A 26,204-nucleotide genomic window follows, 5' to 3' on the forward strand; every position below is an offset into this window, starting at 1 on the left:
TCAGCTTCCTGCATCCACTTCTCCTTGTCTCCTGGCTACGCTTGTCGTAACTTATCTCACTTATATGCTGGAAGTAGACAGAGGACCAACGTAAGGCTAATGGTATATAATACCTCCACGGATCATCGGGGGACCATAGTAAGACGAGATCGCGAAAACTTAGGACCTCGTTGCCCTGTCGATTATCACTTGTCGTAAGCTGTGGATACATTAACACTACCTGGAACTGGATGGGAACACTACTTTCTGAGTCCTATGTCCGCTCTATTGCAAGACAAGTGAAGGAGCCAGTGGGAGCCATGCAATCCCAACGGCAACCATACCTTGGAAAAAGAGGTCACAACAGTGGGACTGGTTGGAGCGTAGCTCCCCAAGTTGGTGCTCTTCACTGGCTTTTGAACTGCGGGCCGGTATTTATCTCTTACACATTTTGCTTGCGTAGAGAGCTGGTGCTCTTCACTGGCTTTTGAACTGCGTGTATTTATCTCTTACACATTTTGCTTGCATTCTTCACTGGGCACTTTTGGACTATTGCTTAGTGCTATTCTGCCTATAGCCAGTAGTCCCACGACAAAAATATGTCAAAAGATCTCTCACATGGAATATAGGCTCATTAACAAAGATATAAGGACCAGAGAAGCGAGTCTGTAGCTGAGGACACTCACTACTTTAAAGTTCCAGAGTTCTGATAGCTAAAAGACCCGACCTGTTGCCATACCATGAACATCTTTCACCTATGTTTGTCATTCTAGTGAACATCTTTCGCTGGACGGCTGACCGTGAGAAGAAACCTGTTCTTTCATTATGAACACCATTTGTATTGACTAGAGTTATCGATGGAGGACTTACTGGTCGAATCGGACGTGTCTGTGTAGTCTGAATTTGAACTGAACAACTTGAAAACCACTGGATCGCCAACTGTGGGTAGAACCTCGTTTCAGCGAGCTACTAGCTATGGAGGTAGCAAACAATGACGGTGATGGCTGAGTACCTTTGTTGTCTCGCCTCGCTTCACTAGTTGTTAATTCTGGGCATGAGCTCTACGTTGAGCTTTTTTAGTCTCTGCGATATTTCTTGCTGAAGTGAAATAGGATACTATCATATACTTGCCACTGTCGCAGCCCACAGCTACTTATGCCACATTGGTTGATTCATAGAATAGTTGGATATATGGAATTATAAGTGGAAAGTAGAAGGATGGATCGACTATGAGAAGATTTAGACCTGATATATCAATGTAGTGCATAATTTATGTATGGGTATGTAGAAAGGAAACTTCTCTTTAAAAGGGTTTTATGTATATATGTTGAGAGAGCTTGCTTAATGCCTTTCCTTTTTTAGTGATGTTCCCACAGGTAATTCTTTCATAAAGGGATTTCTTGGTAGTGTAGTTTTAAGGGGCTTGTCCTTCAAAAAGGGATTACTTGGAAGACTATAGCTTCACCCTGACACTCTTTAGCTTATTGTTAGGCTTCATGCTTGGCCAAGTAGTTACATGGCATTTCTTGGACTAATTGATATAGAAAGGGTTTTCCTAGTCATTACTGATATGAGGAAAATCTTTTTTATTGACATAATTTTTTGCTAAGCTTTGGAAGTAATCCTTTTACTAGGAGAATGGATATAATAGGAGGTCACTTTAAATTTGGCACTAAACCCTTTTAATTAGCTTTTAGGATTTGGATTTACTATTGATGAAAGTTGTTTGTGAGTTATTCATTGAACTTAAAGCATGCCTTCTTGCATGTAAGTAATGAAGCCAGCCTGAGCATAAAGCCTTGGAATGTGAAAAATGAGAAAAAATCTTGTGATATATTATGTAGGATATATGTTACTTTGTTGGACTCCTAGATGAGTATAGGAGACTCATAAAATAGAATGTTACATATAAGATTTGTTTCATGGCCATAGATATTTCAATAGACATTAACTGACTCGAGAGGAAAAGGAAAATGTGCCATTTTATTCTTATGGCATTGTTTTACTATAAGGACCATCTTTGGTTATTTGCCCTTTGATAGTCTATAACATGGCCTTGGGCAGTCCCATTCTAATATTTACTGCAGTTCTTGGGCCGTTCTCATTTCTTATGATATGGAGAATTGAACCCACCTAAATTTCATTATATACTAGGGAGATCTTGTGGTTATGATCCATTAGAGATTATTTTGAGGTTCCCATTAGCATTACTTTGGGGATTTCTTTTAGATAATTTGCTAAGTAATTAATTCTCGAATGCTAACTTGTGACCCTCTCAATAACTTTACCTCACTTTGATGTGTACTTAGATCTAATTGTAAAACCAAGAAGTGGAAAACCCAATAGGAGATCAAGGGAAGATGTACATACATTGAGGTTGTCATGACCTTAGTTGGAATCTTGGACTTACAGGGCTTACAAAAATCTTAATTTATTAGAGAGGAACTCATTATAATTTTGAAGTCTCAAGGTCATTAGAACTTTGAGCTCATTATATCTTTGAGATGAGCTCATTATAACTTTTACCTAGGTGTGAAGAGTATTTATTACTTTCTGGAATTGAGCTTACCAATTGAAATCAGAAGGTTAGACTGTATTTAAAATCTATAGATTGGTATAATGATTCATGAACAAAAAGGATATTGCCATTGTAATTTTTATTACATGGTCTTTGACTTAGGGTATCCATGGGTATCCCCTTTATTTCTTATGGGATCTTTCTATTCCTTAAAAATAATTTTACGAGGATTTTTTCAAGATGTTCTTTTTAGGATTTGTAGAAGGGCAAGAAAGTATAGATTTCTTGCACTTCACAGTGTTTATGATGCTAAGGGGGAGATTCCACTCTTATAAGCTCTCTTACTACCACTTGTTACTTGGGAATCATACACTTGCACTGAGGCATCCTTCTACTTGGGATTCCTATACTTTCGACTACCATAGGCCTGTCATAATTAAGAGAATTGGAGTTGGAATTGGACCATGGGATTTTACTTTGACTTGGGATTTTATGTGATTCCATTGAACATTTTTTACTGTATGAGATTTCCATTGGGATTTTACCAATAGGAGTCGAGAATATGGCATGATTTTAAGTGTGAAATGATGAATTTATGGTTTACTTAAGATTCCCATTTATTACTTGGATTTTATGAACATTTTATACGCATTTATTAATATCTTTAATTGCCCACCTCTGATTACTATTGAATAGTAAAATGCCTAGATTTGATTATGCTAATCTAGATTGAGTGACACGGATAACAGCTGTGTGCCAACATTGAAGCCTAGATTTCTCGTTATTTTCTCCTCTCCCTTATTCTCCCTAATTCTCTCTATCCCCCCCCCCCTCTTTTTCCTATTTCTTCCTTAATTTCTCATATTAATCCTTTTTTCCCATATTTCCCCAAAATTTTCCCTCTCTTTCTCACTATTACTACTTTTTTCTTAAATACACAACTTATTCACTCTATAAAACTAACTCTACCATTTCCACCTAACCTCACCAACAACCCCCTTGACCTGACTGTCTAATCCCACATATGTACAAACGAATACACTCATGCACGCATGCATGCACACATGCATGCACACACACACACACACACACACACACACAAACAAATTTACTGTTTTTCACACAAACACACATACTTGCATGAGCATTTGATGCACAAACACATTGATGTTCCTTTTCAATCGGTTATGGTTATATTTGTAGGGAACTATCTCTTTGATGGATGATTGACTTCTTATAGCCATGAAGATCATGGATTCTTTCTATGTGTTAAAATAATTGGTCTAGTGCCCTTTGTCTAAGAATTATTTATCTTGGATAGAGAAATAAATAATTGACCTTTCTTGGTATGACTCCCTTGTTTAGGTGCTTTCCTAACTTAATTTTCTTGTCTTATACATTCAATTTTTTTTAAGTTAATCTTTAATTTGCTATTTATTGATCTTCTCTAAGCATATAGTTTTTTAGGACAATTATTACATAATATTGTTAGGACCCACGGTATTGTAGATGTAATTCAACAACAAGATTTCATTTTTTTCTGTTCCCCGCCCTTATAACATAAGTAAACCATGATTTAGAAAAAGGACTTTTTGACTTCCCTCTTTTTTTTGCTCTTTAATGCCATTTACTGATATAGTTATCTAGTTATACATATTTCCTTTTACACCATGGACTTCTTCTGGTATAATATTCCCATTTATTTACTAATATTTTTAAAAAAAATACTAAAATTTTAATAAAATTTTCACTCAGACTTTGTTCCTACTGGTTTATGACTAACTACTTACAAGTTAGTTTCTTGTGTCTAAACCCCACCCTTTGCACCTCATTATGGTAAGCTTCTAACTCTATAGAGCTCACTTGTAACTAAGGAGAGTATTTAGCTTAAACTACTTTCATGAATTCTACGCTCACTAACTCAATTTCCCCCTGAACCATACCTTCCTTCTAATTTAACCTTACCTTGCAAGTAACAGCCACGTCCCTTACCTTGGAACCGTCCCACACATAGACACACACACACACATACTTAAGCTTTACCTACTACCAGTTCTTATGCTCAATTAGTTATATGAGTTAATATTTATTTGTACGACGGATATTTTGGCACATACCTACTATCACTTCTCCCATCCTACATATGACATTAATCGGAATTATAATTCTCCCACTCTCACCTTAGGTGTAGTAAATCTCTTAGGATTTATCCTTAGATAATATCAACGTATCTTATCAGTCCATTGGAATGAATGTTTTTACCTATCCTCCATAATTATTCCTTTACCAGTTAAAGCTCTTGTAAAAAATGTCACCGAGAACCTTTAAAAAGGTATAGTACTAATTTAGCTTTTCTCCCCTTGGATTCCCATTTCTTAGGTAGACTAGTTGGATTGGTCCCTAAGGCTCTTTTAACATATTAGTCAAGAAGAGAACTTGAACATATGGTACACAGCGGGTGATTGACATTAGCTGGCTAATGGCCATAACTAGCATTTATGGTAATGGCTTCCTCATAGCTTTTACCTAGCCTATATCTAACCCTTACTCCTCACCCTGTATCTCGTAACCTAATGGCTACTTATCTCCACTTCATGTGCCTCGCTCCTCTAAAGCAAGAAGGCAGTCTCTTCCCTTCTCCATCTACCTATCTGCACTCGACTACTCCATCCACCATCTATGCTCGTGCCACTTCCTTTGCCTCTTCCTCTCTTTCCTCACATATTGCAACACTACCTTCTTTTCGCACACCTCTCTATTCTCTTTACCTGCCAGCCTACCTCTCTTCCCTAGTTTCCTACCTCACGTCACTCACTTCATCCCTTGCTTCTTTCCTTTCGCTCCCTCCTACTCCTTACTCCTTACTCCTTTGACAGTTCCTCGATCCTTGCAGCATACTCATCACCGGTAGACGGACTCTATCGATTCAACTCATGTCATAGTTTCTGACGTGTTTGGCGCAGCTGAGGATGCCTTGTCAGCTTCTCAGGTCCCGCTCCCTCTATTAACTCTGTGCATGCTGCCATAACCACTCTTGGTTCATGGCAACTGCTAGGCAGAGAGTACCATCTTATCTAGCTTGTTTTCATGACCTATCTCCATTACAAACGCACATGATTTCTTGCTTTTCGTAGCAAACTGTCGTTGATTTGCTTCTAGATTGATAAATTTGATACAGTCCACGTTTATCCTCTACCGGATACCACTTGTAACTATGTCTCTTGTTTCTTGCCTTGTAAATTTCTGCTATGTCCGTTTATGGTACTCACAGCAACCTTTTACATCCTTTGCATTCTCAATATGCCGTTCACAACAGGTAGAATAGATGCGTTATATGTGGACTTAAATGGGTTTAGTGTTAAATCTGGCTGAAATGGAGCTCGCTGAGGCATATGGATAGATGGCTGAGCATTAGCCATACGTTAGATTTCCAAATGGTATCTGTTGTCCAAAGCACCTATTGTTAACTGGTTTTTTCTCAAGTTCTGATATATCAAAGGCCCCTTAATTTTTGAATGGCCAAGTTGTATGTCTTTGTAGAATTTCGAATGCCTTTGCAGATTTATAAATATGGATTTAAAAATGTTCTTAGTCGCTTGGTCCATTCAAAAGGATCTTAGAGGATCTCCCTTTCACTCTATAATAGAATGGCTGAACTCGTAAGGCATCTATTGGAGCTGGTTAGCAATGATTAACCCCTTTTGTATATTTTAGTATTTCATTTCCTCTGGTATTTAAAGTCTGATCTAACTATTGGCTTATCCAAAATTGGTTAACCATAATGATGGGTCATTCAGAGAATAATAGCTACGATAATGCATGTCTAACTTTACAGTTTATCCATAAGATTGCACTTTGAAATCTTTTCAGCTAGGATACATAATGTGACATCCCTAGAGGTTTGCATGTCTATTTAATGGAGATGGCTAGCAATGATTAACCCATATTAGGTGTCTAATAAATCAGGTCCTTGATCTAAGTACTCGCCTATGTGTTGGTGATCAGCCATGAGAAGGGAACCTGTAGATAATATTGGGTATTCATATGAATGCATTGTAACTTATGGTTGATTAGCATATATCACTTACAGGTTGAATGCCTTTCGTGTTTGATGCATTCGAGTCTTCCCTTTATCTTTAATAATGCTGCATGGTTCTTTGTATATAGCTCTTAACTAGGGATATCTACTCACCCAGACCCATGATAATGGTCTGTAGTGAGCTCTCCCTGTTCCTTAATCTCATAAAGATATGTGAAGTGGTGAATGATTGCCTTTATCTTTACTAATGATTGCTAGACTCTGTGTCTATAGCTCTTAACCTTGGATTTCTGCTCATTCAAACCCATAATATTGGTCTATAGTACGTGAGCTCTCCCTTATTCCCTTACTCTCATAAGCTTGTGAAGTATTGATTGCTTGGTAATTTACTTGCATAAATGACTTCATGCACACCATATTTCATAAAATGGGCTATGGCCACATGTATGTTCCTGCATTATTTGAATCCATTGACAAGTTATGTTTGCTATTTTTTCTGTTTTTTCTGTCTAAGTTGTAGTTATTTTGGTACGAACAGTTAAGAGTCTGGTCTTGCATACCACCCACTAATGATGGCTATACAATCCCAGCCCTAGCCCAATAGTCCACACATCAATCTCACTTGTGTCCATTTAATTGCTGCTCAAAACTGTTATCTGACAGGAGGCTTATTATAACTTGTAGCTCTCATAATATTTGTTGATTCATACCACCATCTAATGATGATTATGCAGTCCCAGCCCTAACCCAACAGTTCACACGTCATTCTCACTTATGCCCATAATATCTCTTGATTAATTGCTACTCAAAATTGATGTTTGTCAGGCTGCTTATATGACCTGCACTCACATAATATCTGCTAGTTAAAAAAAAAGGGACAGTTTTAATAGGTCCGTGTTATATAATCATGTTTTAAAGCAAACTTGGTTATAAGGTGATAAACTACAGATTATTACAGTATTATTTTGGGCTCCACCATTTAATATATCGTAGTATATATCTTCTCCTGAGGCAAAATTCTCAATTGAAACCACATTCTTAAGATGTTGAATCTCTGGGTTAACTGTGGATGGGTGTTCTTGACTGAGATAACAAGCAGTCAAGGATAATGACACCTGCAGTCCCATGATGAAGTTATGTCTATACTAACATCTCTTCTCTTGGATGGATGCAGTTAACAATCCTTGACACCAGAACTCCTCTCATCCCGTTCGCCAGGAGATCCATCTTTTTAGAATTGTGTGTGTATATATATATATATATAATTTAATAAAGTTATATTTCAAAAAAGAATTGCAAATTCAGATTTCTGTTAACCAGGATAGAACCACTACCTGTTTCCAGGAGTGAATCCCTAGTCCACACACACACACACACACACACACACACACACGCACACGTCCCCTTCATGATTCTTGTGATCTTGGAGTTATCGACATTTGGGTAATCCACACAAATATTACTAGCTTTGACCCCGTGTCATTGAGAAGACTACACTGAAAAGGTTTGGATCACTACTTGGAGATTAGGAATCTTTCTATTTGTTAAGCTTATGTGTTGAAAGCACCATGCCTCACCTTCACCCTCTTGTAATTGATGAATTTGGACGTATGGGCTCTTGAAGTTTTCTAAAATGTAGAATGCAGTAAGACCTTGTGATTATTTGGTATGTCTCCTAGCTTTTTAGTTTCTTAAGGAATGCATGATGATTTTTTTTGGGAACAGAATCCTATGTGTAGGGATAGATCATTAAGAATGTCTAAGGACATATAGTACTTAGGAAATGTAAGCATTACTTAGCCATTAAAAACGTGGTCTAGGGACCACATTGCCCATTACAAATGGTATCCATCAAGGGCAGATGATGGAGGCTTGCTTTGAAGACCTTAGACCTCGCACAAAAGACATCCCCACCTCCCGCTCAAACTTAGGAGATGACCTCGCGGAAGAGACCCCTCCATGATCTGCTGCTCAAAACTATGAAGGTCATGACTCTCAGGCGTGGAGACTGAACTGGACACCAGTTCACGGGTTGTCGGTGACTCTCGGGTGTATATCGGAGGAATGACCTCATACATCAAGCACGCTAGCCCCGCCCGAAGGGACTCGCATAGGAGCTCAACAGAGTCTTTAATTGTATCTGAATCGGTTGTATTCCTTCACAAGACGAAGCTACTATGCACCATAGGGATGGCTGCTCCGCTCGACGTCATTGCATGTCTAGCAGCAATAAAGATTTCTTTTCTTAATCAACACCTTCCAGCTTCAGGTTTGTCCCTCATCGCCCTTCAGCTTCCTGCATCCACTTCTTCTTCGTCGTTCACCTACCTACCCATCTGGTGAAGGGTAAACTTTAGCAGCAGTCGCCTAGGCAGCAATGCACTCCCTTCGCTCATCGAGAAGTTTTTCCCGGCTTCACGCTCCTTTCGAACCCCTCCATTTGTCCATGGATTGTAGCCTTTGTGAACTCGGTTTGCTGGATTTGCTGGGGCACTGTAAGAGATATCAGTCTGTGCGACCCCAGAAAGCTGTACGTGCCTTCTACATTCGCACTGACTACTGTGTTTGTACTTACTTCGTGACATATACTCATTGATACTCTGTTGCTTGGTACTTGCCGCCCACCAACGAGAAGTATTATATTGTTGGCAATCTTTCCCGGTAAAGTGTTGTGTTGTTGATGGCCCTTAGACTAGTCGTCCGCTGGCGCAGCCAGGAAGCTCACGAATGTCCTGATCCAACGCATGATACATGGAGCACCAACACTAGCCGGCAGTCATCACGTAGCCAAGCGATGGCCTGTCCCTTTGAAGGATTTCTGTGTTGAAGGATATAACTCTCTGTGCGCATATAACTCTCCGTGCGAATGCATATTTCCAACGGCACGACGGCCCTTTAAGAGGTATTTCATGCATGCTTTTCGACTGGGCTTGAGGTACACCTACGTTGATGTGTTTGCTTAGCTGCCACTAGAGATGTGTCTGTTGCTTGGGAGCCCATATATACGAGGCCTAGCTCCATTCGAGGTTGTACGCTAGCTACCCAGGCAATCGTTTTCCCATCTTCTTCCCCACATTTGCCATTGTTGTTAGAATATACATCTCCTACATGTCCTATGCGACATAATACCTATGCGCTTCCGCCATTATCGAGTCGGAATGGAGTCTGCACGAGAATAGGAAACTGCAGTTCGTATTACTTCAGTAACTTCCACCAAGCATGGATTGAAATACCCGTTACATCCCACTGGGATTGAGGAGCGCAATGCTCTGTTCAAGAAGACTAGTGACTAGATTTTGTAGCTCGAAAAAGCCTGCCTACGTATATACTCTTGCACCGGGATTCCGAGATCCTTGAGAAGTGGTTTAAGGACTCACATATGATTTAAGCGGTAAATGTTTATCTCATCTGGGATAGACAGAGATACAAATTAGCTGAGAGAGGCCATTTTTCATTTTGTTTAATGTTACATAGGGGTACGCCCACAGGGAGATGGTATTCCATGCACTGTAAGAGATCGTTTGAACTGTCCCTCGAGCCGGTCATCGACCAAAATTTGCATGGGCACCAGTATACACCAGTATACGATCTTAGAGGGCAATAGTGATAAATTTTGTCCAACAGCTTAGGTCCAAAATGAGCCGTAGGATTCTAGTAAGCTATGGTTACTTCACGATTAGATCTAGGCAAAAATCTCTTGCCTAAGCTAATGCTTTCGAGATGCAAAGAAAGATCACAAGAACAAGAAGTTCTGAACGGCAGGCCGGCTTGACTCTAATGTCCAAGAATACTCTGAAAATCTTTTACATTGATTTTAGAATCTTTTGGTTGGGTTCTACTCTTCCTTTACGCTGATTTTAGAATCTCGTTTTACAAGAGGCCTGATGAGAACCTCTTGGGAAATATATTTAAACTATTTTAAATTGGGAATTGATATGGTCATTACGTATAGATTGACATTTTACTTATGATCCTTGCCATATAAACCTGTATTACGTGATTCTTGGGGTAGCAACTAGCATTTGTTAATCATTTGGCACCACTTTGAGAGCTTGGACATTCCCTTGGACAAATTGGAGACATTATCTTATAATTTCTTTTAGCACTATCTAATATTATTTTGGAATTGGTGCTTGAGCTTGTTATTATTGGGGTAAGTAATTAGGAATTTCCCTTTTTAGAAAGATTCAGTTAGAAAAATTCCTAAGCATAGGCCTCATTTTCATGGTACTTCCCATTGTTATAATTTTGAAGTATGCATAAATTTAATTATGATATTGGTAATTGGAAAATGCCAATGGGAAATCAAGAAAAGGTATAAGTATACCGAGGCTATATCTAGATTTTTGGACTTTGGGAATTTCCTTGGACTTGGTTGGAACTCCCATATTTATGGTTTATTTGAGATTCCCAATTATTACTTGGATTTCACTAACATTTTATCTATATTTTGTCGTATCTTTAATTGCCCACCTCTGATTACTATTGAATAGTAAAATGCCGATTTGATTTTGCTAATCTAGATCAAGTGACACGAATAACAACTGTGTGCCAGCATTGAAGCCTGCAGTCCCACAATTCATAGTATACATGTTCTAACATGCTATGTTTGTGGATGGATGTATGTGAGTTGGCCTACCTCTCCATCAGATTTGTATTGATAATTCTATGGCAGGAAGGTGGTGTTGGCATCTTCGAAACGTACTCTACAGTGGATTATCTCCAAGTACTAGTAAATATGATTAAACATTCTATTGGAGACTAGCCATCAATATTGTTGTACTTTTTGCAATGTTTTGACATGAATGTGAGTATAAAAATTGACTTTCATTGTGTAACTTTGCTAGAAGGAACGATATGATATGAATTACTCTCACTTAGGTAGTATTAAGAGAGTGGTTAGCAATGGATTACTCTCATTAATTGTTTGAAAAGGGCAAGAGCGGACGTTTGGAATTGATTTATTTTGACATTGAAAACTGGTCTAGTAGTGTAGTAGGATAGTTGTTTGATAGGCAAAACACACACACACACACACACACAAATTTACTGCTTTTCACACAAACACACACACTTACATGAGCATATGATGCACAAACACATAGTTTTCAAAATCTTTTAAATGTTCCCGTTAACCGGTTATGGTTATATTTTCAGGGAACTATCTCTCTGATGGATGATTGACTTCTTATAGCTATGAAGATCATGGATTCTACTTTTTTGGTGATTATGGGAACTTGAGCTTTGATGGAAGATTGAAAACTTGTACATGAATCTAATTTTTTGAGTGTGATCAGTTCTTATACATGCTTCAGCTTTTGTTTTAAACTTACTGGCTTACACAACTATTTTTGCATTACCTTGGACATTGTAGTATTAACCCCTTGCCTTTCTTAATATGTGTTATAATAATTGGCCTAGTGTCCTTTGTTTAAGAATTATTTATCTTGGGTAGAGAAATAAATAATTGACCTTTCTTGGTATGACTCCCTTGTTTAGGTGCTTTCCTAACTTAATTTTCTTGTTTTATACATTTAATTTTTCTTTAGTTAACCTTTAATTTGCTATTTATTGATCTTCTCTAAGCATATAGTTTTTTAGGATAATTATTACATAATATTGTTAGGACCCACGGTATTGTAGATGTAATTCAACAACAAGCTTTCATTTTTTTTTGTTTCCCTCCCTTACAACATAAGTAAACCATGTTTAAAAAAAAAAGACTTTGACTTTCTCCTTTTTTTTGTTCTTTAATGCCATTTACGATATAGTTATCAGTTATATATATTTCCTTTTACACCATGGACTTCTCCGAGTATAACATTCCCATTAATTTACTAATATTTTTTTAAAAAACTACCAAAATTTTAATAAAATTTTCACTTAGACTTTGTTCCTATTGGTTTAGTCAACTAACTACTTACAAGTTAGTTTCTTGTGTCTAAACCCCACCCTTTGTACCTCAGTTAGTTTCTTGTGTCTAAACCCCACCCTTTGTACCTCATTATGGTAAGCTTCTAACTCTATAGAGCTCGCTTGTAACTAAGGAGAGTATTTAGCTTAAACTACTTTCATGAATTCTATGCTCACTAACTCAATTTCCCCCCAAGCCATACCTTCCTTCTAATTTAGCCTTACCTTGCAAGTAACAGCCACATCCCTTACCTTGGAACCGTTTCTTTTGAACCACACCCCACGATTGCCACTTCTTTCATGTCCTTCACCCTTCTTATACTCACAAGGTATGCTTCTTTTGCTCATATTGTTGAGCCTCTCTTCCCCATCGTGGTGTTTACTGGTCTCCTCCTCGCTTGCTTCCTTTCCCTCTTATCCTCACTGCGCAATGGCTTCTACGACTTCCCTGGTTAGTACTTTCTGCTTAATACTTGCTCCCACCATCTAGACTGAGACATATTCTCCCCTCTGTAGTGTATTGTAGTCGTACATAGTTGTGGGTCTGAGTTATGACCGTCCTCGTGCTTTTCTTCATGGCTCATTTTAACCCACGTTATTCCGCATCCCTTTGCATTTATGGTGATTGGTTTAACTGTTGGGACTGGCTAACACTTTTTGGTTGCGTGTTGCCTGCTTTTGGGTTACTTTTCCCTACTGCAAGCTCTGTCTTGCTTCATAGTAGCAGACAATTTTTGAGACCTTGGCACTGGCATTCGCGTCGCTTAATGCTAGGCTTATAGTAGCTTGGTATTCACCTACTTCCCACCTGCCCTTAGTTGCATACAACGGGCTCCTTATAATAGCCATCTTCTTCATTCCAATTTTCGATAGCTCTCCTTTTTACGTAAAGTTTTCATAAGTGATCTATTGCTTAGAATTTAGCTACTGTTTCGGACTTTGCCTTACTTGTTACTATACGCTGTTTTGGTCTTTCTCTACTTGGTTGTCTCGTAGTATGTAGATTGGTTATCATCTTTTGCTGCTTATACTTACCTTGTGACCACTTGTTTTCTTTATTGCTAACAGTCAACCATTTGGTTGACCTTGGTCATAAAGTGCTTTTGCGCCCCTTCTCCTCTACTGAGCCTTTTTACTAATTGATGCATTTATGAGTTATGGTCATTGTTCGCTAATACAACTTTTCTTTTCCTTTTTTTAATTCCTTTCAGTGTAATTTTTATTGCTTGTCTTATTAGGTTTTTTTTGGTTGGTTGGTTTTTACTCTTAAAAGATTTCATGAGTCTTAAACCCTTTTCTCCCTATCCCTTATGCTTATAAACTGTTCATTACTAATGAATTTTCCATGGCTTTTTGTAATTGTTTAAATCTCCTCTTAACATAACTATTTCTTTAAAACTTGAGCCTTAAATTATATAGTAATTTGCAAAACAAACACATAAGTATGTACTTAAATGCGCCCATAATTATACTTTATTATTTCCTTGTAAAGCTATTTAATTAATGCTCTTTTTATTTGTTAAAAGCATTGAAATTAATAAAAGTGGGTGTAGAATACCCCCCTCGTTCAAGAGAGATTTTTGTTTATACTTTTGATGTTATTAATGATTGTTTGGTCATCATAAATAAAATTTGGGTGTGGAATACCCCCCATTTTTTGTAAATACGTTCTTAATTATGGATGCACAGTACCCCCCTAAGATTTTTATGACATAAATTACCCCCTTTAATCATGTTTCATTTTATGCACTTAGATACAAAGGAAAATTGTTTAACAGTATCTTTTCTTCACTTGGGGACAGTTTGATCCCCCCCTTAATTGAATTCTTTTACACTTTGTTATAACACCCCAAGTTACTTACACTCTTAACTCGGTCTTTTGATCTCCTTATCTAGGTTTTGAATTAATCCCTCAATTTTAGTACTTCACTTTGATTAATACATGTACTTACAAAGGTTTAAAGGTGTAATTTTCACAAGGGTGTGGTTGACCCCCCTATTTTTTGAGTTTCTTTATTAACCCCCAAGAGTATACATTTATCAAAAAAACTTTTTTGGTCTCTTAAACTTTGTTATATTATTGCTCTATTTTAATTTTTTGTCTATACCATAGTTATGGACCACCCCCTGACTTGGTTGGTAACTAAATTTTATAGGAAATTCCAATGAAGAACTCAAACAAATTTCATAAGACCGCTAGGATGTCCGCTTGTTATGACCCTGCTAAAATTACCTATATTAATCAAAAATTGATGGAGGGACGAAGGGAAATGGAAACTATTGGACAAAAAACTAGAAGTAGACCTTTTTTTTATCGTAAAGCAAAATGCGAGAAATAATAGATTACTTTTGGCATCCAAGCTTTCTTGTTGTGCTACACATTTTGAATCTTTTTGGTGTTCTATGTTTCTTTGGTATAAACGATAACAAGCTGGGGAACTCAAGCATTACTTGTCTTCTTACATGATGTCAATTTTGTTCTAACAAATGGTTTTCCGTGGATGGCGACAGGCAAGTGAACCCCAACCAAAGTACCTGGAACTTCGAAAAGATTTGACACTTTAAGTTATTTTTGTATTAGTTTCTAAAAGGCATTTTGAATTTTTAATAAAATTATTTTTTATATTTTGTGTCTATAGTGCTCCAATATAATTCTTGATTATCATGGTCTCATTTTTAACAAAATTATCATATGGATGGATTTAATTGTATGACTCAATCAATTATGGGTCTTTTTAAACTTAAACACACACACAAAATTTGATTAGTAAATGTATCTCACAGAAACACTTATTTCTTTACACACACACACACGTATACTTCCCTAACTATGAATTATTTGTTTAAGTAACCCCCTGTGAAATCTCTCCTTTGCACTATCTTTTTAGTCAATCCACGCACCAAGCATACTAATCCTCCCATACCTTCACTAATCCCTTCTCAACCCATGCACTGATTCACTTCTTAGTCCACTTGTGACTTAAACGTCATATATATATATATATAATCGAAGAATCCATATGCTTGTTTATATTCCTAGGTAAAGCGATAACAAGCTGGGGAAAACATGCATTACCTGTCTACCCAATCTTAACTATGATGTTCTAACATCTAGTTTGTTTGGATGGTGGCAGGTAAGTGGACATCTTTTTTCAATATCGTGATTGTCAAACTCAATATTATTGAAAATTCTTAATTTTGGTGAATTTGTTTGCAAAATTTAGTTATTGCATTTTTCAACTTAGATGTCTTAAACATTTTTTTCTTATATAATTCCCTTAAAAGAAACTTTTTATCGAATTGATGGAATTAATTGTATGGCTCAATTATTGATGGGACTTTTTAATCTAAACACACACACACACACACACACACACACACGCGCGCGCGCGCATGCACACACACACGCACGTGCACACACACACACACATAATAATCGCACACCCAGCACACACATACACACATGCACATGCGCATGCACATGCACATGATACACACATGCACTCAAGCGCATGCGCGTGCGCGCGCACACACACACACACACACACACACACACACACACATCCCATTGGGGATCCTTGTAACCTTTGGAGATGGGGTGAAATTTGAGCATGGTTGTGTGTTTCTAAATTTTATTTTGGTTGTCAGCACTATGGGACAATGTAGATGAATTTTGGCTATGGGTCCTCTTAGGGTGTCACCATAATATGACAATATAAATGATTTATGGCCACGTCCCATACTATGATTTATAGCCACCCATATTGCCCCTGATGTTTCTCATTAGAGATGGTACATCATACATGATGTACCATACGTAAGGCCAAGCATCATTCCCAAATATGGTATGCAAAAGGGGTTGCATTGAGACATGAATGACCACACAATGACTTGGGCAAGCCTTTGCATTATAGTCAGAGGTTCTATGGAGCTTTCTACTTCTTAAGCTTAAAGACAAATATTGGGATTCTTTGAGCTTTTTGCCATCTCGATTACTCGAAGCATTGCGAACTCTCGTATGGCTAAAGGTGCTTGCCCTGAGTCACTTGGAAAACTCATCCATGGATCAAGGTGAGCTGTTCTAGAACTACTTGTGCTAGCAGACAAATACTACACTACACAAATTCCATATTTCCAAACAATTTGAAGAATTGCAACGTCTGCAATTACTTATGGGTGAAGCAACAACAGAGCCCTTCCAGGTGTAAGAACTATGCTTGGTCAGGTTATCTTTTAATACAATGCATACAACACTTAGCTTGGCCCTTGGTGACACTATCTTTACAAAGAACAAGATGCATGGAATGCTTAGCTTGGCCTATTAAAGTTTTCTATAAGGAATGATCTACGAGGGAGCAGCTAGCTGTAGTGACCTCCAACCCAGTAATATTTACTCTATATCTATTTTGTTGAGACGATTGTATCTCCCATAGGTGTATCACCACACGGTTTCTAGAGCAAGCATGAGGTGTAGAACTTGCTATCTTCCTTTACCTGGCATGCTCTGTTTGTAGACTACGAAGAGATTTGTGTCTTTAGACTTTGATGGTGCTCTATTGTGCTTCTTACTTATTTATCACGATTACTAGTTTATTAATTGTATTACTTGCCAAAGTTGTTCCTCACTAGCTCCGATGACCAATTGTTGTGGAAGTAGCAGCTTCCACTCATACCTTACTTAAAAGCTTCATTGCATTGTTGAAGCATGGCAGCTTCACTCTTTGTTGTATTTGTAGTACATCACATGCTCTAGAAAAAACTAGAAACTGGAGACATTACACACTTTAGAGACCTCTATTATGGTCCCCTACTTTTTTTAGCCTCCTCATGTTCCCTACTCTAGGCTTTCTTGCTTGGTTGGTTATGCTAGTATTTAGTTGCCTAACTTATGCTGTCTTGTTTCCCCTACAACATGAGTAATTTTGGCCATACTTGATCTTTCTCAACTTTTTAATTCTTGCTCTGATTCCATTGTCAGTATTGCAACTAACTTTTTGTGACATGATCCATTCTACTTGTTCAAATGGTTGATAATAATGCAACATTCTCCTTTGTAATAGGAATGCTACCCTCTACCAAAGAAAATAACTCTCAAATGGATGGGAGTCCTAATACTTAGCTCTCTCCCCTAGGCTATTTTATTTTATGAAATAGAAGGCTGAATTGAGCAATTGGGAAAGTAGAGGGGCTGGATCTGGTGCATACTTAGGAGAGAAGATTACTATTTTGGCAATAGTTTTGCTACTACCCCGCTCCACTTCCGGGAGTAGTTATCAGGCTTGTACTCCTGATGGTTTCAAGACAACATTCAATAATATTTTTCCAACTTTTGGTCAATTATTTTTGCCTAATTTTGAGTGGTTTGTTTGCAACACTTTCTCTAGTGCTATGTCCTCAAACCTCCCTCAAATGATGGTATGACCAATCGCTTGCATGTGGAGCTCTGAGGTACAAGAAGACCCACGAGCCAAAATCATGCCATGACACCGAAGGAACATGGTGAGTATTCGAGAAACCTATTTGTAATAATGGAATAACTAAAGGTGCTACTAGATCTCACTCCTTTGTCAATATGAGGATTGTTCTGCTTTAAGGAAATATTTTGGTATGAAAGGTGTGCTACTGGAAGTCATGCAACACACCATTCCAATGATAGATAACTAGTCTAATATTGGCCATATCCTATGGACACCATATAACTATAAAGGAAGAAATTTAAAAACTAATCAATGTAGGATTCATTTATGAGTTGAACATACAGAGTCGGTGTCTCCAATAGTGCTCATAATTAAAAAGATTGGCAAATTTAGAGTGTGTGTACAACTCAAAATGCTGATGCCATCACTCATCGTGATCATTACCCACTACCATTCACTGAGCATGTATTAGAAATAGTAAAACTGGTAAGGGAGCATACATTTTCTTTGAAGCATTCTTTGGTTACAATCAAGTAATTATTGCAGTTGAAGGAGAGTTGAAGGCCAGTATAAAACAACATTTTCCATTGAATGGGACATATTTGTGTTTAGGGTGATGCCTTTTGGGCTCATAGATGCTTTGAAAACATTTCAACAATTTAGAGTATAGCTTGTAAGGAATATCTAAGGAACTTCTTAGAAGTTTTCTTGGATGACCTATGCATGCATTTAAAGTGGGATGAGAATCTTCGATACCTGAGACTAGGGACACTACAAGGACAACTCACAAGCCTTATTACAAGCCTAGGGACACTATGAGGACAACTCAAAACTATAGATACCATAGATTTATCCATGCAAGGGACAACCAAACCCTACCTATCCAAGAATGTTCATGTACTTCTCCAACAACAATGGCAAGAATGGAGGCCCAAGAGTGCAAAGGGTGTAATATCTCCCATACCAAAGGTGCACCAATAGTAGAAACACAAGAACCTATTCCTAGAATTGGAGTAGAATCACAAGAACTTGCTACCAGGTCTGACCTAACCCTGCCATCACTGGCCCCATGATATTTTTCTCGTTCAATCTTGGAACAGACTACCGTACCGCAAATCTCAGAGATAGAGTTCCAAACCGACATCTAATTATCTATGTCCATAGACTTGCTCCTAAAAATGAAGTAGAATCACAAGAACCTATTGAGTTGGACAAATCAATATATCTTGAGGTACCACTGCTACTACTTGAGAGGAATGCTACACTAACACAAAGGTCACCATTAATGACTCAATGACAATACGAGGAGCTTGATAGGCTTCTCGCAACATCCACATGATTAGTCATGCACTCCTTGCACGTATGCTCAATAGAAACCACTTTGCACCATCACATCATGACACTCATTGCTAGCTCCATACAAAATCACATCGACCTCAATAATCCATTCCCCCTAGACTCTATGATATTCCTCCTCTGAAGCCATTCCGAATACACTTACCCCATCATTGCCATGGGCTTCTTTATCAGAGACCTATTCTTTAGCAATCATCAGACGTCTTCCTACTCTCTTTGAGCTCCCTTTGCACCCAATCACTTTGAATTTTGGAGGGTGAAGCTATATTTTATAGGTCTTTTAAGTAGTAGAAATGAGATTAAAGTGGTGTACAACTTTGAAACATGTAGTGCTTCTCATCTCAAAGAGAGCCTCCCTTTGAGAGTATTTGAATATTATGTAGTTCTATATTCACTAAAGTGTTCTTCATGGCTTGTATAGTTTGTCATGGATTACATGAAAATAAGAAGTCTCAAGCCTAGAATCTTACAACCGATCCAAAGTTATAGATTTTAATTTAAATTTACTTTTAAAGATCTAATATTAAAAAAAGTAATTTTAGGATGTCTAAAATTATCCCCAAAAATAAATAAATATATATACGTATTATTTTTTTAATGGATAGGTTCAAATTTCACCTCAATTTTAAAATTTAGTTAAAATCTAATACTATTTTGAGGGAATCTTCAAAGTGGGTAACACGTAATATTGTCACTTAATACAAAATAATGTTTCTTTGTTAGTAGGTGAAAGCCTAAATAAAAGGATTTTCAATGCAAATTCCAAGTTTTGTCAAGGGAAAGCATTATGTTCATGAAGAAATAAGCCCTTTGGAAGAAAAATGGCTCCAAAATGGCCCTACACTTATGCTATAACCCATAAACTAGAATGCTTGGCTAGCTCGGATGCAAATTGCATGTGCAGAACTCATATTGAGGTTATTGGGCATAAGTGGCATGTAAACTTGCTAACCTCTTTCCTGTGATTAGAATTTTCAAAGTGCATGGTAATTGACGTGATGAATACAATCTATTTTCTAATGTTCAAACATTGTTTTTTCTGAACATCCATTTCAAATTGTAACATAGGTAAAAGGTTGTGGCATGTGGTATATATTCGTCCAAACTATGGAGTTTGTTTTGGGTTTGCGAAGTCTAGCAAAGACAAACAATGACAAAGACGATTAGAAGTTTGGCATGGAATGCTGAAGTAAGACAAACACACATTAGACGAAGGTGCTCATGGGAATGCATGCACAAGGATGGGGAAGAAAGTGGAAAAAGAAAAAAAGAAAAGAAAATCCATACAAAATGTATGGCGGAGAGCCGGCATAAATCTCTCCATAAGTTTATAATAATAGGGGAACGTGCTTTTCCCCCATCTTAGAAAAGATCACCACTAGTGTTAGAGGTGTAGCAATGGGAGAGCACATCCATTGTTGGATGTATAGCACAAAAATAAAGCAATCTTGCAATGCCGTACTAACGTGGAGTGTTAAATGCATCTTTTTGGTTGACAAATTCACTCTGATCATTTGCTATTGGCTTGATACTACCTGCAAATTAATAATGATGATTGAATGTTAATGTTTTAAAAGATTATACCAATAAAATATTAAAAATGTTCAAGCTCGTTGGGTGGAAGCAAGGAAAGATTTATGTCCGCATGGTCAATGCCTTTGTGTTTGCCATGGGTGAGTGCATTGATGACTTACATTGCAAAAGACTCTTCCCGATGGTGGGCATAATTATTGTTTCATTGCGTATATGATCATCTAAATTTCTCTTCAAGGTGTTGGTGGTGCTAAGATGTATTGATTAGCTTAGCATCCCTCTCCTTGGTGCACAAAATGGTGAAGCATCCCCAAAATACAAGCATTAGTCTACCTCTCTTTCTCTAGTTCTTCCGTGTAGTTGAAGGCATAGATGAAGCCATGGATCTAAAAAGTATGGCCAACAAGCACCTCTATAATAGTCAAAGTATGCAATCACCAATGAGGGCACGATGCTAATGCAAAGCCTTCTCTCTCTCTCTCTCTCTCTCTTTGGGCTCTCTTTCCATGCTCTTCTTCGACGTTTACTTGGGATCACAACATAGCGAGAAGACATTCTGTCAACGTTGCCCATTGCCATAGCTTGCCATCTCCAGAGCTCTTGCTTGCTCTTTGTACGCTATAGTCGTAAAATCTCTTCCTTCGATAGGCGACAAGCTCTTTCGTGCGCCTGCACTTGACAAGATTGCTGGCAGACCACTACTCAAACAGTCCCCTTTCTTCCTCCTCCAGCTTCTTCACGCGATTGGCATTGCTCCTATTGTGGTCCTTATGCTATCCTTTGTCCCCACATCGCTAACTTCGACTTCTTATTAACGTAACAGCCCCTCCCCAACTTGCCGGTGCGAATCAGCCCAAATCCAATTCTCGATGACCAGAAGAGGTCTTCATCTGTGGCACGGACGCTCTTCACAAAAGTACCATTCGCATATTTTTGGGACAGCATGGCATAGCCACCACCCCACTGATATGACCACCAGGCGAAGCGAGGGCTCGAATCAACAGAACACAAAAATGTCGAACAACGAAATTCAAACAATCACGAATGAAAATTGATCAATCACACAGCAGAAGCTGCATCAATCCATGGGATGAATAAACAATCTTTGTGAGGGAGAGCTTAAATTGAGGAGAGTTCTGTAGGACCGCAAAGAGAGAATAGCGTACTTCATTCATTCCACCCGGCGGGTGCGGGCACCATCTTTGAAATCTCTTTTCCCTCATAGCCTTTGGGAGCTATCGCTTGGGTAGCCCAGCTTGTGCTGGTAAGCCATTGGTTGGACATCAAGGAGGCTGACTAGGATCGCGGAGATGAACGGACGGACAGAGCTGAATCAAGATCTGGACTCTGTTCAAGCTTTTCTTATGTGAAATCTAACGTCTTGGAATGTACCAAGTGGCTTCATAAGATTTGAGAATTCCGTAAAACTCTCTAGTGCTGGAGGTCAAGCTAAAGGCCAAGGCGAGGTCCAAAATTTGTTGATTGAAAATCCTTGGAATGTTGGGGTGCGCCACGTGGCTGCAGGGGATCTTGGAGAGCAGGCCTGCAGTACGCGTGCATGCACGGCCAAGGCCAATCCAAGGCGTGCATGCACTCCTCACGACAATCAATTAAAAACTTCAGATCCGTCGTACCAGATGTAACTAGATCGCCCAAAAGAGAGACAACACGCGAGAAGAGGGACAAGCTGTGCCTCCGTCGAAGCTGCAACACTCACACACAGACGATACACACACACACACACACAGAGAAGCTGCCGTGAAAGCAAAACAAGCAAGGAGAGAGAGAGAGCGAGAGAGAGAGAGAGAGAGAGAGAGGCTTTAAGTGAGTTAATAGGTCATTCCAGACATAGACGACAGGCCTGCAAGCCTGTGGCTGTGTGATCTGAACGAGGGCGAAATAGAGAAAGTAGCTTTTTCCGAAGCAAAACAGCCGAGGGAGAGTGACTGAGTGACGTGTGTGCGTGAGTGTGTGTATGTGAGAGAGAGAGCGCGAGTGAGAGAGAGTGTGAGAGAGAGAGAGAGAGATCATTTTCCTCATCTATCTTGCCTTGTAAGAACCTGTAAAATGCTGGCCTCTTCCGTTCTTGTGAGATTGGGATCGCTGATTTTGCTGCTTGCCAGCTTCACTTTCGCGGCAGATCCAGACGCTTTGCAGGATTTTCAACCCGCCGTGCCGAATGCCTCAAGCTTTGATCTTGAGGTCAGAACCACCTCCTCCGGCTTCACTCTTAAAGACATATTCAAGAATGGAGATGTCTCGAGAGGGCCAGGTGGCATCCGCGCTGCTCTCAACACCGATATATTTCCAGCCATCACGTGAGCCACTCATTTCTACTTTGAATCTGCTCGTTCGTCGGCAAGTTTCTGTGCAGCTTTGATGCATGATTCTTTTGACTTTAATGGCTTCAAAAGTATGGAGGACTAATATCAGGGTTTCCATGGATGCGTTCTGCGAGCAGTGGCCAGGGTATAACGTATGTCCAATTCAAAATGAAGCCTTGTGGAGTGAACCTGCCACACACACACCCTAGGGCCACGGAGATGCTCACACTCATCAGCGGCGGCCCGTTGCAAGCTGGTTTCATAGATAGTCAAGGTGAGTGGATTTCATCCTCAAGCCTCTGGAGCGCATGGGGTATTGGACGAATAGGGAGCGATTTTTCATTGCAATCGACTTAAAGCGCATCTTCGCTCTAACAGGAAAAGCTCACATCGATATTCTGAGTCCTGGGGATGTCACAATATTTCCACGCGGCTTGATGCATTTTGAGCTCAACGTGGGCTCGGAAACTGCTTTCTTCATTTCAGCACTCAACAGTCAGAATCCAGGCACTTTGGTACTTCCTCTCACACACACACACACACACACAAAAATCGCATTTCATATTACTCTCTGCCAATGTCTGTTCGCTTCTCAAACCTTAAGTTAACGTACTGCGCCGTATCTGGAACAGACCACTGGAAACGCTCTTTTCAAGCTCCCCAAACGGGCGATCGCAGCATCCATCAACCTCGACCTGGGTACCGTTGAAAAGCTCGACAAAAACCTCTTTGCGTATGGTCACGAGCTTCAGCTTGCATCTACGTGTACACCAGGCAAAGACGTCAGTATCGACATCTAATTTGCCGTATAACTCGTGACAACGAACTCAGAGAACCTGCTGAAAATATGTCGATGTAACAGTGAAAATGCTTCAGATGAGGATCTGTTCTCAAAGCATGGATGTCTTCTCCAAGGCTCATGACCTTCTTCCCATTGTCTCTTGTACGTGATCATGTGTCTCCTTTTCCCACTTTGTTTCTTTTAAATCTTCATCTCTGGCTTCTCTCGACGGCATTTTTTCTTTAACCTCCTCATTTGAGAGGCTTCCCATGATCTAGATTGTCCAAGATTCCTTAGGGCCTTATGTCATGGAGGGGGAAAAGATGGGAAACAAGGATGGCTATTTTGGGATTTTTAGCCCTTGAAAGAGCATATTTTGGACGTTTTTCCCATGCCATTGGTGTATGACATAACAATCCAACAAAAATTGAGAGAAGGCTATAAAGAAATGCCATACATCAATTGTTCTCGAAGGTGCGGGAAATAGCATCTTTGAGGTCTAGAAAAAGGAGTGTTGCTTTCCATGGTCCCCCTATTTCCCTTGGAATGTTATTTCCCATGATCCCCCCTATCCCATGTATTTCCCCTCAATTTCCCATGGTCCATTTTGCATAACATTAAGGAAATTGCTATTTTCTCTCTTTTTTACCTCCATAAGATCCTTAGGATTGTCTCTTAGATCCTTATAACATCAAGAACATCACTACTCTAAGATCGTTCATAGCTATGAATAAAATCATTTCAAGAGTTGCTTGTAAGAAACTCTAGAGTTAAAGTATTTTTAAAAGAAAGAAGCTCTACAAATACAAGGATGCCTGCCTTATGTATGTGTTCAAATAAGATGTCTTTAAATATATCTTGGCAAACATCCTTATATACTAACCATAGCTATATGAGTCTATTTTAGTGTCTTATGTATGGGTAATTGTTTGGTCCTTTTCATGTGTAAATAACGTGTAGATGTGTATATATGTGCAGGGTTATGCTTATTCTTTTAAACCCTTCTGTGACTAGGGATTCAGTGTGAATCTATCCTTGTAAACTTAGGCAACCTTTGTGGATAGGATTGTCCCAGTGGAATTAGGATAAATCACACGTCTCAATCTCAATACATAAATTGAAAAAATTAAGAATGTAAGATGGGCGTGTCAAAGTAAACCATTTGAATAAGATGAGGGTCTTATGTGATTAATTGGTAAAGAATGGATTTATAATGAAAGACTTTGAATGATTGCATAGATTTTATAGTAATTAATCCCCCTAATTTAATACTTCTACATAGCAATCATTGCTAAAGACTTTATAATCAAGCCATATGACTTGGTTAGTCTTTTTATTAAAATTTAGTAGCATCGGCAAAAGGAATGGGTAAAGACAATGTGATTAGCCTTTTCAGAGTAAGATGGCCTCATGATTGTTTTGTTGATCAATTAGAGCAACATGTGATGATCCACATAGAAGATGAATGGGTTGTTGAGTACATAGTGCTAAATTCTTTGAATATTATATGCTATCATGCTCCCCAAGGCTTCTCATTTAGTCATTGTCAAGTACATAGTTGATCTCTGCCGATGAGAACATTTCACTCATGTTGACAAAATATGAAGAGGGGAGAGGAGAAAAGTGGAGATGAGGAGAGATAGAGAGCACACCACAAATGACTAACTATACACTAGATTTAGTTAAAAATGTAGAATATATACAAATCCACTTAGGGTTAGGGTTAGGGCATCTAACCCTTTCCTTTATAGCACTCTATTGGGTTAGTGCTATGCACATATGATCACATGATGTTGAGTGTGATCTCTCAACACCTTCCCTCAAGATCAACATCATGAAGTAGGCCTTCCCTCAAGATGATGATTCTGGGGAATCAAAGACGGACTGAGCATTACATTCCATCATACCCCTTTAATGGGAATGTACTCCTTCCTTTGCGTCAAACCAAGAGCTAGTCGTTGTTTCTTAAAAAGCTCTTTATCGAGTGGTTTGGTAAAGATGTATGAAACATTCTCTTTGCTATCACAATGTTGCAGTGTGATGTCACCAAGTAACACTTTCTCTGATGAAGTGCTCTCTGACATCAATGTGCTTTGTCTTGGAGTGATATACTTGATTCTTGGCCAATGCTTGAGCCAATTGGTTATCCCAGTATATTGTTGTCGGCTTTGACTCATCAAAGTAGTATGTTTCTGACAATAGTCTCCTAAGCCATAGAGCCTCACATGCATCTGTCGTGAGTGCTCTATATTCTGCTTCACTCAAAGACAAAGAAATAGTTGGTTGTTTGTTGGACAACCATGATATAGCACCTTGACCAAGGAAAAATGCATATCCCTGTGTG

General features: G+C 38.7%; 1 protein-coding gene and 1 long non-coding RNA gene across 2 annotated transcripts; both read left to right on the forward strand.

The window, feature by feature from the left end:
• Positions 1-235: 235 nt before the first annotated feature.
• On the forward strand, positions 236-11,895 carry LOC147897175 (uncharacterized). The gene is made up of 2 exons (XR_015541729.1): positions 236-406; positions 11,694-11,895. It is a non-coding gene; the product is annotated as an uncharacterized LOC147897175 (long non-coding RNA).
• A 4,572-nt stretch (positions 11,896-16,467) lies between these two features.
• On the forward strand, positions 16,468-23,879 carry LOC147897176 (germin-like protein 1-3). The gene is made up of 6 exons (XM_087381225.1): positions 16,468-16,520; positions 22,504-22,575; positions 22,837-23,073; positions 23,217-23,353; positions 23,458-23,594; positions 23,712-23,879. The coding sequence occupies exons 1-6, from the start codon at positions 16,468-16,470 to the stop codon at positions 23,877-23,879; spliced, it is 804 nt and encodes a 267-aa protein (XP_087237351.1).
• The last annotated feature ends 2,325 nt before the right edge of the window (positions 23,880-26,204 follow it).

This window comes from Dipteris shenzhenensis, chromosome 11 (genome assembly GCF_047967505.1).
Source record: "Dipteris shenzhenensis isolate YYH24624 ecotype China chromosome 11, Dip_SZ_1.0, whole genome shotgun sequence".
NCBI lineage: Eukaryota > Viridiplantae > Streptophyta > Polypodiopsida > Gleicheniales > Dipteridaceae > Dipteris > Dipteris shenzhenensis.

Excerpts from the sequence above, each read along its gene's own strand:
- LOC147897176 (XM_087381225.1), top strand. The coding sequence starts at position 16,468 with ATGGCTAAAGGTGCTTGCCCTGAGTCACTTGGAAAACTCATCCATGGA. Across the intron at positions 16,521-22,503 it reads AAACTCATCCATGGATCAAG|AGAAGCTGCCGTGAAAGCAA; the intron begins GTGAGCTGTTCT and ends ACACACACACAG. Across the intron at positions 22,576-22,836 it reads GAGAGAGAGAGAGAGAGGCT|CGTTCTTGTGAGATTGGGAT; the intron begins TTAAGTGAGTTA and ends GCTGGCCTCTTC.